This window comes from Phoxinus phoxinus (genome assembly GCF_949152265.1).
Source record: "Phoxinus phoxinus genome assembly, chromosome: 14".
Classification (NCBI taxonomy): Eukaryota; Metazoa; Chordata; class Actinopteri; order Cypriniformes; family Leuciscidae; genus Phoxinus; species Phoxinus phoxinus.
Window position 1 is genome coordinate 29,863,473 of NC_136889.1, and position 19,617 is coordinate 29,883,089.

The 19,617-nt window shown below is 39.8% G+C and overlaps 2 protein-coding genes across 9 annotated transcripts in view; both read left to right on the forward strand.

Moving 5' to 3' along the window:
• The first annotated feature begins 801 nt into the window (after nucleotides 1–801).
• Nucleotides 802–15,848, forward strand: LOC307010174 (protein NLRC3-like). Of its 5 annotated transcripts, none has more exons than XM_079634620.1 (10): nucleotides 802–952; nucleotides 4,277–4,319; nucleotides 4,412–4,591; nucleotides 7,453–7,620; nucleotides 8,387–10,243; nucleotides 10,518–10,688; nucleotides 12,137–12,310; nucleotides 12,511–12,672; nucleotides 13,619–13,665; nucleotides 13,746–15,848. In XM_079634620.1, exons 3-10 carry the CDS (start codon nucleotides 4,428–4,430, stop codon nucleotides 14,303–14,305), a joined length of 3,303 nt encoding a protein of 1,100 aa, XP_079490746.1. In that variant the 5' UTR covers nucleotides 802–952; nucleotides 4,277–4,319; nucleotides 4,412–4,427; the 3' UTR covers nucleotides 14,306–15,848. The 5 variants fall into 5 exon arrangements, with proteins under 5 accessions (XP_079490746.1, XP_079490748.1, XP_079490744.1 ...); XM_079634622.1 differs by lacking the exon at nucleotides 4,277–4,319 and having other exon boundaries at nucleotides 13,746–13,872; nucleotides 14,324–15,848; XM_079634618.1 differs by lacking the exon at nucleotides 4,277–4,319.
• Nucleotides 15,849–18,589: 2,741 nt separating this feature from the next.
• Nucleotides 18,590–19,617, forward strand: part of cul9 (cullin 9) — a 58,519-nt gene continuing 57,491 nt past the window's right edge. For 2 of the 4 annotated variants that reach the window (XM_079634626.1, XM_079634627.1), the window contains exons 1-2: nucleotides 18,594–18,773; nucleotides 19,545–19,581. In XM_079634626.1, the coding sequence (XP_079490752.1) occupies nucleotides 18,609–18,773; nucleotides 19,545–19,581 (202 nt within the window). In that variant the 5' untranslated portion in view covers nucleotides 18,594–18,608. Of the gene's footprint in view, nucleotides 18,774–19,544; nucleotides 19,582–19,617 lie in introns of all 4 variants that reach the window. The other 2 variants (XM_079634628.1, XM_079634629.1) reach the window with 1 other exon arrangement.

Sequence of the window (19,617 nt, forward strand, 5' to 3'; positions counted from 1 at the left end):
TTACTATATTATGACAATAGACTCTATGCACAAACGCTGCTTACGTATTTCCAGTAGAATCTCAGCCAGCAACTATTTCCTAACGTATTGCTATAAAAAAAATAATAATGCAAGTCTAAATAAGTATTATAAATATAAAAATATATAACATGTCATTCTAGCTATTGCTTCCTGAAATTTTAAACATTAACAGTGGAAGATGGTAGTTTCATCAAACATTACTGTCTCGTTATGCGAAAGGGGCTATTACTTACCCTATTCTAGTAGAATATCTACTTCGTTTCAGCACGATGACCTTAATAAAAGCATGGGCAAAGTATTGAAGAGTAAACACTACTATCCCCGTAGGTTTTATATCCTTGGCTATTCCTCAGTGCATTCACACTCTTTGTGGATCTTCCTTGGGTCCCACCTTGGCTCCTCCCTCTCTCAGCTCCACCTGGGGCCATCGTCCTTCCAGCTCCGCCTTGGTCAGTTGTGGCTCTGGACTTCTGGGGTACACACTCCACCCATTCGGCTCCACCGGGCTCTGCCTTCCCACCGGCCTTGCATCAGTCCTCTGGCACCCTTATATAAAGTAGTACTGACACTACTCTGAAAACTTGAATTTTTTTTACTCACACAGTAATTTTAATTTTGGGTGAACTATACACACTAAATGTTGTCGCTATCCACGGTACATATTGTTGCATTTTTGTATTGCGATATATTGTGACACATGATATATTGTTACACCTCTACTCACTGGTCATGTGACACTGTAGAAAGTGAAACTATTTCAACAGACTCCATTTTGTTCCAGGAAGATTGTAAACAACAATTGGAGAGAAAATGTGAATAATGTGAATCAGTTTGAGAACATCAGATCAGTTTAATCCTGCTGTCTAGATACTGAATGGATTGATGAACTGAATGAAGTGTGTGTCTGATGTTCTTCATTGTTGAGACAGAGGTAGGTTTGAACCAATTCATTTCTGGATTTATTCTCATGCATTGGTTAAAGGGATCATGAACGGCATTGTTTTATGGTTTCCTAATGTTTCCTGGTGTGCACTTATAATGTTATGATTTTTACGTCAAAATTGTCATTTAGAAATAAAATACATTTTTCCTATACTGATTTTAGCCTCTGATTTGAACGCTGTTGTTTAAGGGGCGTGTCTGAGTGAGACTGCTGTGATTGACTAACATCTTTGCAGATTAAATGGCTAGTATTACATGTGGAGCTCTCGAAAACTTTAAGCATGTTTTTACTATTACACCTCGTTAACTACCGGTAATCGTGAAAAGTGTTGATAATAGCATTATATTTAGATCTATAGCAGCATTTATGCCATCAAGCAGTATCTCTGGTCGTATTCAGTCCTTCACTGACCAATCAGCGTTCATTAGCAGAATGCTAGCGTGTTATGGGCAACAACAACTCAACCTGTAAGAAATCGAAAGGACATAAGTACTCGTTCATTCAACTTTCGACCTATAACCCATGTTGAACTTTCAAAACCTACAATCAAATCTGAGATTTCTCAACGGCAATCGGGTGATAGACGGGCTCTGGTTTTACAATGGGAAAAATGGTCGGCATGTCCGGCGCATGGTCTAAAAGTGTTGTCCCTATTCTCTTAAAGGTTTAGTTCACTTTTAAAAAAACTTTTGCTGATAATTTACTCACCCCCATGTCATCCAAGATGTCCATATCTTTTTTTCTTCAGTCGAAAAGAAATTAAGGTTTTTGATGAAAACATTTCTCCATATAATGGACTTCAATGGGCCCCAAACGGTTCAAGGTCCAAATGACAGTTTCAGTGCCGCTTCAACGGGCTTTAAACGACACCAGACGATGAATAAGGGTCTTATCTAGCGAAACGTTCGGTCATTTCAAAAATAAAATAAAAAGTTTAAGTTTTATAAGCACAAATGCTCGCCTTGCTCTGTTCTGTGATGCACGTTCGTGACGTCACGTAATACGCAATTACGTTGAAAAGGTCACGCTTGACGTACCGAGTCAGTGTTTACAAATGTGCGGAAGGAGGACCATATACATTCAAATGTATTTGTGTCAGTTTATCGTTTAAAATACCCATTTCGTGTGCGTATCCTGGGTGTTGAAATATTAAAAAGCCTAAAAGAAAATTTTCATCAGGACAGAATTTTCAAACGTCCTGCAAGTTTCATAGCTTAAGACGTCCTCCCCATTATAAACGAATCATTTATTTAATCATGCTCTATATACAGCTCGTTCTGGATCCATGGTAAGAAGTGACGTCACGGTACGAAGTGACGTACCAGCGTTTGCATATAGACCGCCTCCAGCACAAGACAACTACGCTTTAAGCGCAAGGCAACTACGCTTATTTCGTATCATTGTCGCGCGCCGCGCGCCTCACAAGCGTTCAGTCGACGGACAGCGAGTGGGTCTGTGTACAGGGAAATTACGATGCCACGCAGATGTGCTGTTCCTGGCTGTGGACAAACAACATCTTTGAATACGCTGCGAAAGATCCAGTCGTCAGGGAAAAATGGATGCACTTTATTTTTTGCGGACGTCTCAGTCACGGCAGTGTTAGTTGTTCTATACATTTGAAGGATGACTGTTTTGAGAACAAATCCCAAAATGATGCTGGCTTTGCCAGAAAACTGTTGCTCAAAGATAAGTCCGTGCCGACTATTCTGGGCTCAACAACGACTACGCAAACTGTAAGTAATGTATTTAAAACTTTAAACTACTTTTTAAATACGCCGAATCCGCAAATGTTCTGGCTGGGGGCGTTAATAATTGATGCATAAGCACTGACGTTAGCCAATCATAGCAGTGGGCGTTAACACTGAACTCTTAAAGGGGAAACACCCCCAAAACAGACTGTTTGAATCAGAGGATGAGAAACAGGGTGGGAAAAGGTCATAAATCACTACATTTTAAAAGTTTTTTGTAAAAAAAACTATAGTAATACTATAATTGCACCTAAGGGAACATAATAATAAAATAAAAAAACCCATGTCATGACCCCTTTAATGACCGAACGTTTCGCTAGATAAGACCCTTATTCATCGTCTGGTATCATTTAAAGCCCTTTGAAGCTGCACTGAAACTGTCATTTGGACCTTGAACCGTTTGGGGCCCATTGAAGTCCATTATATGGAGAAATGTTTTCATCAAAAACCTTAATTTCTTTTCAACTGAAGAAAGAAAGACATGGACATCTTGGATGACATGGGGGTGAGTAAATTATCAGCAAAAGTTTTTTTAAAAGTTAACTAATCATTTAATGAGTGTGTTTTGGGCGTAACGTGCAAAAAAACAATCAGAGTGTAATTTCCCAATATCTTTAAAAGCCATTTGCACTCGCGCCATGGCGGATTCGCTAAATGACGGAATTTACAAGCGGAAAGACTGAACGCGTCTTCAGAGAGCAAACAGATCTGCTCGTGTGAGAGGTTAAAGCGCGCTAGACTATCAACGGGACAAGCCGGATTCCACCATATCATATGTACACCATATTAATCTTTTACATTGTAATCCTTTTATTTTTTATATTTGGCTAGTTTGTGTGCTGCTGCGCATGATAGGGCCCGTTGAGTGCATGAATGCAGTGATCTCCTCATGCAACTCGATTTATGCACACTAACGAATGCTTTCATCATAACTAATAGTGCAAATGGAAATAAGAGATTTGTTTATTATAACGGAAGTTTTGGTGAGAGTCCAGAACTCAGTCACAGATAAACTTGCACTGTTTGATTGACATCTTCTCCAGTGTTTGTAAAGGGAGTGTTCTTTGATCGCTTTCTATATATAATTAGGTGCCAAAGTTGCAACAATGAAGTAGACATTGACCTTCTTCTGCAGAGACTGTCTTTTACCTGTCTATGATGTCATAAATAGGCACATTCCAAAACTAGTCGTTCTCTGGTCTTGGTTAAAAGCTGTTTTTTGGACTAACAATAAAGTTTTCAGTTCTGAAGCTTACAGGATATTTTTATAGTGTGATGACCTCTTATATGTCAAAATTTGATTTCTCAGTTCATGACCCCTTTAATATTCAATTGCAAGAGTAAATATCCTTTACAATCTGCAATGTCAGTCTGTTTTGTTGTTTTATTCTCTGTAGTTCTTTTTTTGGCTGCTGGCTTTTTTATTTGTGTAGTCATAAATAGAATCATACACTCATGATTCCTTGATTAGCAGTTTCTTAAATCTTTGAACAGTGAGTTGACCTGACAAAAGCATCTTTGTTTGTTGTCTTTCACTAATTATAGTTTCTGTTAATATTTTTAGTATTCTGTAGATTAAAGAAGAATTAACGATCATGCTGAAACTGGTAAAGCATACTGAAGGCATACATATTTTTATTGAATGTTTCATTTTGTATCTATAAAGTTTAAAGTATAAAATTTGAATTCTCTGTTTCAGTAGTACTGCCTGTAAAATGAGTCTCTATGTGAAGAGGGAGGAGGAGGAGGAGGAGGAGGAAGAAGATGTTCACAGACACAAAGCAGCATCTCCAGAACCCAGCTGTGTGTCTATGAAGAGTCACGTATCCATGGACCATCCCCCTACACTCAGTGATGTAGCAGTGACCTCTGGCCCTGAGTGAGTATAATGTGATTTCAGATTGTACATTACATTTATTCATTTAGCAGACACTTTTATCCAAGGCGACTTACAAATGAGAACAATAGAAGCAGTCAAATAGCAGCCAATAGTTTTTTTTATAGATAGAATAGAAGAGATAGTGTTAGTGCAGGGGTGGGGAACGTTGGTCCTGGAGAGCCATAGCCCTGCAGAGTTTAGTTCCAACCCTAATCAAACACACCTGAACCAGCTAATCAATGTCTTTAGGATCATTAAGGTTACAATCAAGTGACTTTTTTTCAGGGTTGGAGCTAAACTCTGCAGGTGCTGCAAAAAAAGATGCGTCTTCAGCCATTTCTTGAAAAAGTATACAGACTCAGCAGCTCTGGTTGAGTTAGGCAGATCATTCCACCAGCAGGGAACAGTCATGGTAAAGGTCCGAAAAAGAGATTTTATGCCTTTTTGAGGTGGCACCACAAGACGACGTTCGCTTGCAGAGCGCAAGTTTCTGGATGGCACATACGTCTGAAGTAATCAGTTTAGGTACAGGGGAGCAATACCAGTGGTTGTTCTGTAGGCAAACATCAGTGACTTGAATTTGATGCGAGCGGCCACAGGCAACCAGTGCAATTTTGTGAGGAGAGGAGTGACGTGTGCTCTCTTTGGCTCGTTAAAGACCACTCTATCTGCAGCATTCTGGATCAGTTGCAGAGGTTTGACAGAGCAAGCTGGAAGACCTGCCAGGAGAGCATTAGAATAGTCCAGTCTGGATATAACAAATGCCTGGACAAGGAGTTGTGTAGCATGCTCTGATAGGAAGGGCCTGATCCTCCGGATGTTGTACAAGGCAAATCTGCATGACCGGGCAGTGCTAGCAATGTGGTCTGTGAAGTTCAATTGATCATCAATTACAACTCCAAGGTTCCTGGCTGATCTTGATGGAAGTATGGATGATGAGCCTAGCTGTATGGTGAAGTTGTGATGAAGTGTTGGGTTGGCCGGGACTATGTTATGTAGATGGAGAAGAGAAGTGGTCCAAGCACTGAGCCCTGAGGCACTCCAGTAGCTAGATGTTTGGTCTTAGACACCACACCCCTCCATGACACCCTAAAGGACCTACCTGAGAGGTAAGACTTGAACCATTGGAGTGCGGTTCCCGAGATGCCCTTCGTCTTTAGGATTGACAAGAGGATCTGGTGGTTATTGGTGTCAAAGGCAGCAGACAGATCCAGCTGGATGAGAACTGAGGATTTGGATGCTGCTCTTGCCAGTCTCAGAGCTTCAAATATTGAGAGCAGGGCAGTCTCAGATTGTCTCTCAGTCTCAGGCAGTCTCAAAGGTAACCTGTAAAGGAGTGTGTGTTGTGTTCTGAGGCAGGTTGAGGTTGAGAGTGAGGAGGAAGTGATCTAAGGTGTGCAGTGGAGTGACCAGTGTATGGTCCAATTGGTTGGACCTAAATAAGGTCCAATTGGTTACCTGATTTGTGAGTAGCCGCAGTAGATAGTCGTTTGAGGTTGAATGAGGCATGCAGAGTGTGGTTTTTCTAGGTGGATGTTGAAGTCTCCAAGAACTATTAGAGGAGTGCCATCCTCAGGGAAGGATGAGAGAAGCACATCAAACTCCTCCAAGAAACTGCCAAGTTGACCTGGTGTACGATAGACAACTACACAATGGATTTTAATAGGACTAGTGATGGTAATTGAATGTGATTCAAATGAGCTGTTGTCACAGAGGTGGTAAAGGATCAAATTTCCAATCGTTTGAGATGAGCAGACCAGTACCTAGACCCCTTCCGGTAAGGCGAGGGGTGTGTGAGAAAGTGAAGTTAGTGAAGAGGGCAGCAGGTGTGGCAGTGTCCTCTGGTCTGATCCAGGTCTCAGTCAGGGCCAATAGACTGAGACCTGAATGACTAGAAATAGATGTAATGAAATCAGCTTTGTTTACAGCAGACTGGCAATTCCAGAGACCAATAGGAAAAGATAATAAAGTACTAGAAGACACCGGAAAGGTACGCAGGTTGTTAGGATTGTACTGCCTCCTACGACATTTGACATTTGATTTACGTGTGTTAGTGATAGTAGGGATTTGAAAACACATAGTGTAAGAGAGCTCACAAACAGAAAGATGGGAAGAAAAGTTGTGTAGAAGAGAAAGGAAAAAACAGGAAAAATCCTTGCTCGGTGGAGTCGGGCAGGTAGAGTCGCTGGTCTTTACGATCTTTGGTCTTCACGCAATGAGGGCTTCACGCTACGGCTGCCGCGACCACTGCCGCGGGATACCATTCAATGAAAATAAACTAGAAATAAAAACAAAATTATCCTATAATTGCTAGGGTGCTTGTAACGAAGTTGTAAGAAGGCGGGAACCGGTGAACTTTTAATGATATTTTATAAACAATGTTCGGGAGGAGCAATCTACTTGTCATCAAACAATTACATCTTCCCTAATCAGCATGACAAGAAGCATATATATATATATCCACTCTGTCAACTCACCTAACATTCCTTGACAGTTTTTCAGCATTCCTCCACCACCCTGAATTCCTCACTCTTGGCTCTTTCTTTAACAGCCAGGAATACGGGGGGAGTACTCTGGGTTCGGGCTGAATACCGAGCCCGGAGCCCTCTCCTCGGACAGCACGGCAAATACGCTTTTATTCCATCTGACTTATTTGTAAGTGTGAACTCGTGAAACATAATATGTAATCATAATCAATAAACAAACAACAAAACAAAAGTAAAGTGGCCGTCCCTCACGGACAACTGGCGTGTAACTCCTGCATACTAAAAGCATACTGAAGTCATTTATATTTTTATTGAATGTTTAGTTTTGTATCTATAAAGTTGTAAATTGTTGTACATTTCAATTCTCTGTTTCAGTAGTACTGCCTTTAAAATGAGTCTCTTTGAGAAGAGGGAGGAGGAAGAGGAAGATGTTCACACACACAAAGCAGCATCTCCAGAACCCAGCTGTGTGTCTATGAAGAGTGATGTATCCATGGACACTCCCCCTAAACTCAGTGATGTAGCAGTGACATCTGGCCCTGAGTGAGTACAATGTGTTTTCATCGCTTGAGTGAGACATTTCAAGAAGACATCAAGATCTTGAATTTTGATTTAAAAAATTGTGAATCTTCAATTAGTGAGTACGGTCAAAGAAAACAAATGTGTTCGAATTTGAAAGACTCTTTGTGTGCAGCCCTCATTACGCTTTGTTTTGCTAATATTTCAGGCTCCTCTTAGGGAAGGGTTCTGAAAGCAATGCCATGGAAAAAGTGATAGAATCATAACCCGCCAAATTGGCTAGTGTGTTAATATGCGTTACCTGCCACTGTGGATTTTCACCCATATTATGCGGGTTGGCGGGTGTTATTTTTAAAACCCTGTCCGTCTGAGTATAGGATCAAATTATATCTTAGAGTTTGGTGTGCTGAAAACATATGTGAATGCTTTTATAGATAGATATTATATGAAGTTCCTAAACGTAAGTTAGGGAGGAGTGAGCCAATCTAATCTTTCAATCAACAGCCTGAGTATATAAGCAGCCGCTTACCTCTCTCTAGCATCAGCTGTTCCAGTATACCTCCACCTCCCCAAACTCCACCTTCATCTTAGTTACCTTGCCCTTCAATTATCATATCCTACATTTAGCCACTGGGGGGGTATATCAGAGCTCGAGTTGAAGCTGCTTCATCAAGCCCCTCTTCAGTGGACAGCAAGCCAAATAAGTTTAACCTAATATCTTAAAGATTTTATGGGCAAACAAACTCGTTAAAGACCGTTTTTTTCTCATTTGATCTCTCTGTTTCTGAAGAGTAATGAGAGATGATGTGATCAGATCAGTGACCTGCACTGACTCTGACTATCAGGCCTTCATCAGGCAGAGTGTCAAAGAACAACACAAAGCCAGCATGAAGAACAAGTATGAGAGATTATTTGAGGGAACAAAACTACAAGAGAATCAACCCCTCCTGAACAGGGTCTACACACAGCTCTACATCATAGAGGGAGAGAGTGAAGGGGTGAATGAAGAACATGAGGTTTTACGGATGGAGAAAACAGCTAGAAAACAAGACACTGCAATATTCTGCAATGACATATTTAACCCCTTACATCAACCAGGATGTTGGGAGAAAGACAAAATCAAGACTGTTCTAACTAAAGGCATCGCTGGAATTGGAAAAACTGTCTCTGTGCAGAAGTTCATTCTTGACTGGACTGAGGGAAAAGCCAATCAAGATGTAGATTTCATGTTTGTGCTTCCATTTCGAGAGGTGAACTTGATTAAAGATCACCAGTACAGTCTTCACAGACTTCTGCTTGACTTTCATTCTGAACTTCAAGATCTAGAATCAAAGATTTATGAGGAGTGTAATGTTGTGTTTGTCTTTGATGGTCTGGATGAAAGCAACATGACACTGATGTTCACAGATGATGAGAAAGTTTGTGATGTGAATGAGTCTTCATCAGTGGGTGTATTGATGTCAAACCTCATCAGAGGAGAGATGCTTCCCTCTGCTCTCATCTGGATCACCTCCAGACCAGCAGCAGCAAATCAGATCCCTTCAAAATACATCAACCGTCTGACGGAAATTCAGGGATTCAATGAGCCTCAGAAGGAGGAATATTTCAGGAAGAATATCAGTGACGAGCATCAAGCCAGCAGAATCATCTCACACATTAGAAGATCAAGAAGCCTCCACATCATGTGTCACTTACCCGTCTTCTGCTGGATCTCTGCCACTGTGCTTCAAAACCTCCTGAAACAAGATGACAGTGCAGAAATCCCTCAAACTCTGACTGAAATGTACATCCACTTCCTGCTGACTCAGATCAACATGAGGAATCAGAAGTACGATAAGAGAAATCAAGAGAAGCTCCTGACTTCTAACAGAAACATGATTATGAAACTTGCTGAACTGGCATTCAAACAGCTGATGAAGGGCAATGTGATGTTCTATGAGGAGGACCTAATTGAGAGCGGCATAGATGTCACTGACGCCTCAGTGTATTCTGGGATTTGCACTGAGATCTTTAAGGAGGAATCTGTGATTCATCAGAGGAAAGTCTACTGCTTCATTCATCTGAGCTTTCAGGAGTTTCTAGCTGCTTTATATCTGTTTTACTGCCATTTTTTCAAGAATAAGAAATCACTGCAGTCATTTCTGAACAAAAGATATCAGCGCTACAGTCGGATAAATTCTTTGTATGAGTTATTAAAAGCAGCAGTTTCTGAATCCTTACAGAGTGAAAATGGACACCTGGATATTTTCCTGCGATTCCTGCTGGGCGTCTCATTGGAGTCCAATCAGATCCTCTTAAAGGATCTTCTGACACACACAGTGAACAAATCAGAGACCATCAAGAAAATCACACATTACATTAATAACAAAATTAAGGATGATAATTGTCTCTCAGCGGACAGAAGCATCAATATGTTCCTATGTCTGCTGGAAATAAAGGATCAGACTCTGTACCAAGAGATTCAGCAGTTTCTGAAGTCAGAACATCACTCAGTGAATCGACTCTCTCCGTCTCACTGCTCCACATTAGCCTACATGCTTAAGATATCAGATGAGGTGCTGGATGAGTTTGATCTGAAGAAATACAACACATCAGATGAGGGTAGAAGGAGACTGATACCAGCTGTGCTGAACTTCAGAAAAGCTCTGTGAGTATTAATTTATGTAATTGGAGATTAAACTGAATGTGTCTGTTTTGTAATAATATAGTACAATTCCTCTATCAAATCATACCTCTCACCTCTCTCTGTTTTGATTAAAAATATATATTTTTCATACCGTGTACTTTGAAAATCAGTGTTGCAATCCATGACAGGCCTTGGGTGCTTTTCACACAGCGGAAGCAGAAAGATTTTAACAGAAAACAATATTTTAAACAACCATATCATCTTTATTTAACTATTTTTTTTTTCTGGTTTATAGTCTTGCTGACTGTAATCTCACTGATCAGTGCTGTGAAAGTTTGTCTTCATCTCTACAATCATCAAACTCACTGAGAGAGCTGGACCTGAGTCACAATTATGTACAGGATTCAGGAATGAAGTTGCTCTCTAATGGACTGAAGAGCTCACACTGTCAACTCAACATACTGAGGTAAGAAAACAGATTAAAATTCACTTGGTTGTCAAATTAAAGATGACCTCTGCACTGGTCAGTGAACAGTGTGTGACCTGGTTGCCTGAAGCTGAGACTAGTTATTACATACAGTGACAACACACACTGAGATACAAAAAATACTTATATGCACTCATATGAACATTCAACTCTATATATAGTAATATATATTGTGTCTATATATATATACAGTGTCAGACACACTGCATAGAAAAATAAAAATTTGCCTTGAAAATCTGGCACACCCTCCAGGAACTGAGTTTGACACCCCTGAGCTACAGGAACTAGGGCTGCACGATATTGGAAAAAAAATTACATTGCGATATTTTTTTCCCTAACGATATATATTGCGATATTGAGAGCCATAACTCCAGGCTAAAGACAATAATTGCCATTCCAAGCTTCATTACAAGTGACAAAAAGGTCACTTAATATTTTATTCCAAAATTAGAACATTTCTGTAAACACAAAAGCAGAACACATTTTTAAATAAAACAGCAGCTTTACACCAACCCCCTGATTGGTTTACAACAATATAACTTAAAATAAATATATTTTTTATAAAACAACTTAAGCATTTTGGTTCACAATCTTTTAAGTCAACTTTTCTTAGCCAAAGTGCCAAAGTAAAACAGTGTTGGTGTTGGTCATCATAATCATATGAAATAAACAAAATGATATAAAACTTTAATATATTTTATATTAAATCTTCTAAACAGATTAGAGAACATGCTTCTGTAAACAGAAAAGCCAAACACATTTAAACAGCAGCTTTACTGCCTCTGTCAGCATCGCCGCTCCCACCACACGCATCAAGAGCTGAGGGAGCACCAAAGCAATTGCCTAATGAAAAATCATTAATTCTAATGCCGATATTATTATAGATACAGACATCCCAAGTCTCCCGGAAGTTCCGGGAGTCTCCTGCATATTGATAGCGGCTCACTGATGCCCGCAAATTAGTTAAAATCTCCGAAATCTAGAGCGAGTGCGCCCACGAGACAGAGACTGTGCTCCAAACCGCGCAGCGTGTGCACGGCAGAGAGGGAGAGAGAGCAAGAGACCGCGCACGTGCCTCATGAAGCGCGTAATATCTCCCGCTGGTGCTACTGTGCTACTACCCTTCACATTGCATGTTCCGGCGATGTGACTATCGCTCACTCGCACATTGCGATGTCGATGTTAAAATCGAATATCGTTCAGCCCTAACAGGAACCCATGTATCATGCTGTCACATAACTGTTAAAACTTTTATAAAGGTTCATAGTATCAAACTAATTAAAACAAGTTTAAGCTAAATTAAGTTAACATGCAGAATTCCTGATGAAAAAATAGAATATTAGTCATGTGATCAATACAATATGCAGAAAACTTTACTTTAACGTACCATCTCCTCATTATAGAACCATATGTGTCTTGTGTTATAGACTTGGTGAGTGTAATCTCACTGATCAGTGCTGTGAAAGTCTGTCTTTATCTCTACAACCATCAAACTCCTCACTGAGAGAACTGGACCTAAGTAACAATGACCTGCAGGATTCAGGAGTGAAGCTGCTCTCTGATGGACTGAAGAGTTCACATTGTCAACTTAACATACTGAAGTAAGAAAAACAGTTACAGGAATCTGACCACTCCTGTGTGTGAATCAGTTTGAGATGATCTCCAGTGCCAGAATATGTGTTAATGTGTGTGTGTGTGTGTGTGTGTGTGTGTGTGTGTGTGTGTGTGTGTGTGTGTGTGTGTGTGTGTGTGTGTGTGTGTGTGTGTGTGTGTGTGTGTGTGTGTGTGTGTGTGTGTGTAGATTATCTGGCTGTATGGTGACAGAAGAAGGCTGTTGTTTTCTGGCTTCATCTCTGAGTTCAAACCCTTCACACCTGAGAGAGCTGGATCTGAGCTACAATCACCCAGGACAATCATTGGTCAAGCTGCTCTCTGATCCAAACTATAGACTGGACAAACTCAAGTATGTTTAACTCTTCCAATCCTCCCGTCATGTGATTGGATATGTGTGTGCTATAGATCTTATGTGCCCGAGAAACAAGCACGCAAACATCTTTAAAATGTTGTCTTTGAACTTCTGTTTTAGAAGTAGCTCTGTAAATTTATATGGTATCACTGTCGAAGAGTAATTAGCTGGTGAAGTGGATTTACTTATTGTAGTGTTAACTAAAGTCATTCTGAGCATTGTAATGTTTGAAGCAATGTTATAACACATGTCAGTAGAACGGGAAGATTTTAAAATGTACATTTGATTCATTAATCACTAATATCTTACCTTCATGCTGTGGAAATACAAACCAGAATGACCGAACACAATGAGCACAGTGCTGAAAAGGGACAGGGCTACATAAGGTCTATAACATAAGGTCTAAACAATTATTGGATACAGCACACATATACACATACAGTACATACTGCACAGGAAAATAAGGACGTGTCTTGAACTCTGTGACTGAAACAGATTCAGCTCAACAGCTGCTTTTGACCAATGATATAAAAATCTGAGAAATAGACTCAAGCCTCTGATCCCAAAACATCAATTCAAATGTTGCTGCTGTTCTAAACAGATCCAAGATACAGATTCAGAGACCACTTTCTAAATCAAAAGAAATAATGTTTGACCTCATGATACTGAATAAAGCAGATCAGCTCAACAGGAAGAGATTTCTGCAGTTAGTAGGTGAATATCAGTTATTGATTAAAACACTTGCACAAATGAAAGGATGTAGACTCAAATGATCCGTGAATGTAAAGGTGAAGCTTGTGGCTAAAAGTCATCATTCACATGTTCATTTTAAACCAAAATCTTGAGTTTTCACGTTTTGATTTTAAAAATGCACATTTTTTTATTTATAATAAAATGTAACAAGTATTTAGTGATTAAATCTTCATTCTCCTGTTTTTTACAGTGTGGATCATGGAGGAGAGTTCAGGATTACAACAGGACAACATAAATGTAACATACACACACACACACGCACACACACACCTTAATTGTAACATTCTATAAATGTTATAATCTCTTCTTGTTTTCAGATGCATGTGATCTCACACTGGATTTAAACACAGTAAACACTCATCTCGCTCTGTCTGAGAGGAACAGGAAAGTGACACATGTGGAAAAGAAGCAGTCGTATCCTGATCATCCAGAGAGATTTAATAAGTGTTATCAGGTTCTGTGTAGAGAGGGTCTGTCTGGACGCTGTTACTGGGAGGCTGAATGGAGTGGGAGGGAGGTTTATGTATCAGTGACATATAAAGGAATCAACAGGAAAGGATTGAATAATGACTGTGTGTTTGGATACAATGAAAAATCCTGGAGTCTGAACTGTTTTTATGATGGTTTCACTGTCAAACACAATGATAAGATCACAGTAATATCTGTCCCTTCACGTCGCTCTAACAGAGTAGGAGTGTATCTGAACTGGTCGGCCGGTACTCTGTCCTTCTACAGCGTCTCTGACACACACACACTCACGCACTTACTCAGTTTCAACAGCACATTCACTGAACCCCTCTATGCTGGATTTGGGGTTTATTCTGGTAGTTCAGTGTCTCTGTGTGAGATTAAACAGCTTTCTGTGAGAAACAACTGAGACACAGTTGAGTGAAAGAAACACACTCACATTATCTCTCTCTTTAACTCACACTGCTGTAAACTCTTTCTCTCTTCTAATAATAATTTCAGTGTGTATATAGAAACACACATATGTTTACACACACATGTTGACTTTGCTCAAAATGAGACACACCACAAACTTCTCTTGTGTTTCTATAAAGACATTTTAATGTGGCTAAAAAGTAGTTTTGTCTTTCTGAGTCTCTAAGCGCCACCTGGAGGAAAATTTAGTTTCTCGCTTACAGGAAACTGTTCTTAGCAACCAATTTTCTAGCTCTTCTGGCCTCGTTCGACCTCACAAACCCTGCAAGATCAAACCTTGCTCTGCCTTGATAATACTGTATATGTCCTCTCATCTCCAGTCCAGTATGTGCAACACCTTCCAGCCCCTCGTTCACAGATGCTCTTCACAACATTAGAGCCAAAGTCAGAGCTGCTGAGATGAAATAGCTCAAGATAAAAGACCAAACTGACCTGAGCAAGTATCAATCTCTCCTGTCCCCTTTCTCCTCTAGTGTTTCTGTTGCCAAGGTCTCTTGCTACCAGAACAAAATCAGCTCATGAGACACTGGGAAACTATTTGCATAATTCTCCTCTCTATATCATCCTCCACCGTCTCCCACTTGTTCATTTCTGTAGCAGTTACAGCACTCACCCACTTTCCACTCTTCTCTTCCTTCTCTCCTGTCATGGATAACGATGTCTCCAAAGTTCTCTCTGCCAGTTTTCCTTACAACATGTCCCTTAGGACCGATCACTGTCCCACCTACAACATGAGACCTCACCAACACTGTTATACTCTACAACTATACGCACTGTGCGTACCATGAGAGGGCGCTAATTAATGCCGTATTTATTACTTTTTTTACATCATTTTTCTAATGGTTATTAAACTATCTGTGTACACTCATGATATTGTGACATGAGAACGTGAGAATAAATAAAGATGTGCATTTGTGTGTTGTAAAGTTGAACATGGGCAGGGGATGGGTGAAAAGAAATCTGATTGGCTAGTGTTGGGATATAGCCTAATTTTAAAAGACACTGTAATTACAATTAACCATTTGTGTTTTTCTCTTCTAACCAAGTTAGAAGATAAGTAATGTAAGTCAGCTGTCTAAATATTTAAACAGTCAGGGGTAATTCCCTGTATTATCTTTAAATTATTTGTTTTAGTGGTCACCTCTAAGGCTGTGTAAGATCAAACAGTTTTAAGGCCTGTCAGCACCTTTTAAGGACTGCCCACTGAATGCCTGTAAGATACCGTGTAAAATTTGCTTAGTCAGACTTGATGACTGCGGCTACCGACAGCTCGTGTTCTCAATAAAGAATTCTGCTGAAGATACAACAGAGTCTCCTGGTCTTCACCTCTTTTGAAAAGAGATTTTCACACGAAAAATTAGATTAGAGATAGTTCATCTTTAAAACCAGGCTCAAAATAAGTAAATGCCCTCTAAAGCAGCTTAACTTAATTGAAACATTTACAAAAAAGCATAAAACTATAGTGTAGGGATGGAGAAATGACGCCTCTTAAATCTTTGAAGCTTTCCTCTGATTGTTTCGGGCAAAGATTCGAAGCATAAAGAGTGTCAAAAACACTTACCAGAACCAGGAAGTATGACCATATTAGCCTGGTTCTGTCAACACTGCATTGGCTCTCTATTAAACATCGTATACATTTTTAAATGTTGCTGATTACTTACAAAGCATTAAATGGTTTAGCTCCCCAGTACTTGAGCGAGCTCTTATCGCATTATAGTCCCTCACGTCTATTGAAATCTCAAAATTCTGGCCAGTTGATAATACTTAGAATATCAAAGTTTTAAGGACTGTCAGCACCTTTTAAGGACTGCCCACTGAATGCCTGTAAGATACCGTGTAAAATTTGCTTAGTCAGACTTGATGACTGCGGCTACCGACAGCTCGTGTTCTCAATAAAGAATTCTGCTGAAGATACAACAGAGTCTCCTGGTCTTCACCTCTTTTGAAAAGAGATTTTCACATGAAAAATTACATTAGAGATAGTTCATCTTTAAAACCAGGCTCAAAATAAGTAAATGCCCTCTAAAACAGCTTAACTTAATTGAAACATTTACAAAACATTTACTAATACTTAGAATATCAAAATCGGCTGCTGGCAGTAGATCCTTTTCCTATTTAGCACTAAAACTTTGGAACAATCTTCCTAACATTGTCCGGGAAGCAGACACACTCTGTCAGTTCAAATCTAGACTAAAAACACGTCTCTTTGACCTAGCAGCATACACATACTGTAACAGATCATAAACTTCTATAATTCAATATTAGGCTGCATAGATTACATCAGCCGCAACCGGGAACACTTCCTATAAATCCTGATGTACTTGTTACATCATAAGAAGGATGCCGTCTATGCTAATATTAGTCTCTCTGCTTATCCCGAGGTTTACCGAGGCGCCGGATCCAGGCCGTATCCGGATCTGATGAAGGACCTGCGCCTGGACACGACGACAACGCAGTCCTGAAGTGTCAACTAGTCCCTCCCTTTACCTCTGTATAGATAAAACGTTCTCAAAATAATTCCAGTTCACATGGATATGAGGAAGCGATAAATATTTCTGCATTATAAATATTTAAGGCCAGACAAGTCATTTGTTGAGGTCAACTTGTAAAGAAAGACTACACGCCTGCGCACATATATATTCAAATGTGCATACCTATAGACTAAACACGTAATGCGCATGTGCACACCGTCAGCGTTTTCGAAGTGTGCGCAGAGATAACTTATTTTTTCTTTTTTTCGAGGCTTGCACCTTGGAACCTATTTCAAGGTTTGCATTCTCGAGCCACCTGGCACTGTTTTGTGCAAATGAGCGGCCGGAGCGCGTCAAGGGTTTTCTGTTGTAACAGTCTTGTGTAAGTGGCCTATAAGTTAATAACTAATGATCTTTGCAACGCTAGTGAATCAATCGAAACTAACTTAAGCTGGACAATAACTTTATTCTAGAGCTGCTGTAAAGCCAAAACAATCTACAGTATGTTACTTTAATTTTCTATTATCACTGTAAAGCTGCTTTGAAACAATCTATATTGTTAAAAGCACTATATAAATGAAGGTGACTTGACTTGGGTTCAAACATTTTTAAGTAAGGTAAGTTCTGTTGCTTTTATATGAAAATAAATGTGATGAACAAGACACTATAATTACTTGTTGTTTAATTCCATTTGAAAGACGTGTTTATCAATCATTTTTGCTTTAATACAGATATGTTTTGATATATTTTTATAAATATGACAACAATCACATATCCCATAGAGAGAAAGCACTCTCAGACAGATTAGGATTATTCACACATAATTTATACACATAAAAACATGATATCAGATAAAAAATATGAAATCAGATATGATTTATGATAAAAAAATTAAAAGTGGCCCATGATTTACTCACTCTCAAGTCATCCTAGGTGTATATGACATACTTCTTTCAGACGAATATCGAAGTTAAATTAAAAAATATCCTGGCTTTTCCAAGCCTTATAATGGCAGTGAATGGTTGTTTCTGTTTTGAAGTCCATAAAAGTGCATCTATCCATGATAAAAGTGCTCCACACTGCTCTGGGGGGTTAATAAAGGCCTTCTGGAGCGAAGCGATGCGTTTGTGTAAGAAAAATATTAATATTTAACACGTTGCAAAGTTAAATTCTAGCTTCTGCCAAAATGAACAGTCTTCTTACGCCTAAAGCGTAACTTACACAGCTCATGACGTCAGAATCAGCGTAGTGCGTCATGGCGTAGCGTAAATATCAGCAGTATGTCTCATTACTCGCGTAAGTTGCTTTAGGCTTAAGTCGAATTCGTATGTGCGTTTGGCCGAAAGCTAGTTATTTTACTTTATAAAGTTTTAAAATAAGAATATTTGTCTTACACAAACTCATCGCTTCACTTCAGAAGGCCTTTATTGACCCCCCGGAGCAGTGTGGAGCACTTTTATCATGGATAGATACACTTTTATGGACTTAAAATCAGAAACAGCCATTCACTGCCATTTTAAAGCTTGGAAGAGCCAGGACATTTTTTAATATACCTCCGATTGTATTCGTCTTAAAAAAGAATGTCATATACACTCGGATGGTTTGGGGGTGATTAATCATAGGCTAATTTTAATTTTTGAGTGAACTATCCCTTTAAGATATGTAAAGTCTTTGGTATTGCTCTGCGGCCACTCTTGTAGTTCCTCCATGCCGGCAGGTGGCAGTAACGCGTTGCTGCACTCAGACGTTGGCGCATACGCGAACTGAATGCATACGTTCCACAGGAAGCAGCGCTGGACTGGACTACACTTAACTATACAACAGGCAGCAAAAACGACTTCAGGCTGGGCAACGATACGCTACCACGGAGAAGAAAACTCCATCCACCCAGGGGGAAAGTCGAGAAGGAGGGGAGGCCCTGCAACACCGGAGGTGAGTCAAAGCGCAGTTTTGGCGCTCAATGAGGGCTTTTTATGTCTTTTTAACACAGAGGCCGCACTGACAGCTAGTTGCAGCATATGTTCCCTGCTAGCGACGCGACGCAACTAACCAGAACGCTCTAATTATAACGCGCGGAGCTAATTCGTGCTTCTTACACACTATATAGCTTTGTTGTTTACGCGCGTTTCAGTTTGACGCGTCACGTTTCGGTTTGACGCGCCGCGTCACGTTGCCTGCTTGCAATGTTGATGTTAGCGCTAATGCGCACTTGCTCGGCGCAGCTCGTTGGTTTAACCGCATCACAGGAGAAAAAGCAGCGCGTCTCGAAGGGTTTAAACTCCTTTTGATGAACACACATCACTTTGTGTGTTAGTAAAACCTCCGGGGATCAAACACACATGAAGACATCAGGCCCGTGTGACGCTATTTAGCAACATCGCTAGCGCACTGACAGCAGCTGTGAGAAGTAATGTGACGTTGTGTAGATGCATATTTGTTTCTTCATAAACTTTGAACTTTGTTTGCGAGAACAACGGTTTATGCTTTGGTAACTTTAGCGAATTGTAGGGTGAAATATCCCTTGCCTTTAATATAACGTTAACACTTATGGTATCTGGACGTATTGAAAGTGAAACCTCCCAACCTTTTAGCTCTGTCATATATAGCTTGAAGTCTTCAGGTCTAAAGGGGATAGTTCACCCAAAAGTGAGTGTGTGATGAAAAATGTCTTTCATTAAAAATATCTTTATTTGTGTCTCGAAGATGAACGAAACTCTTATGAGTTTGGCAAGATATGAGGGTGAGTAAATGATTATAGAAATTTCAATATAAAAAT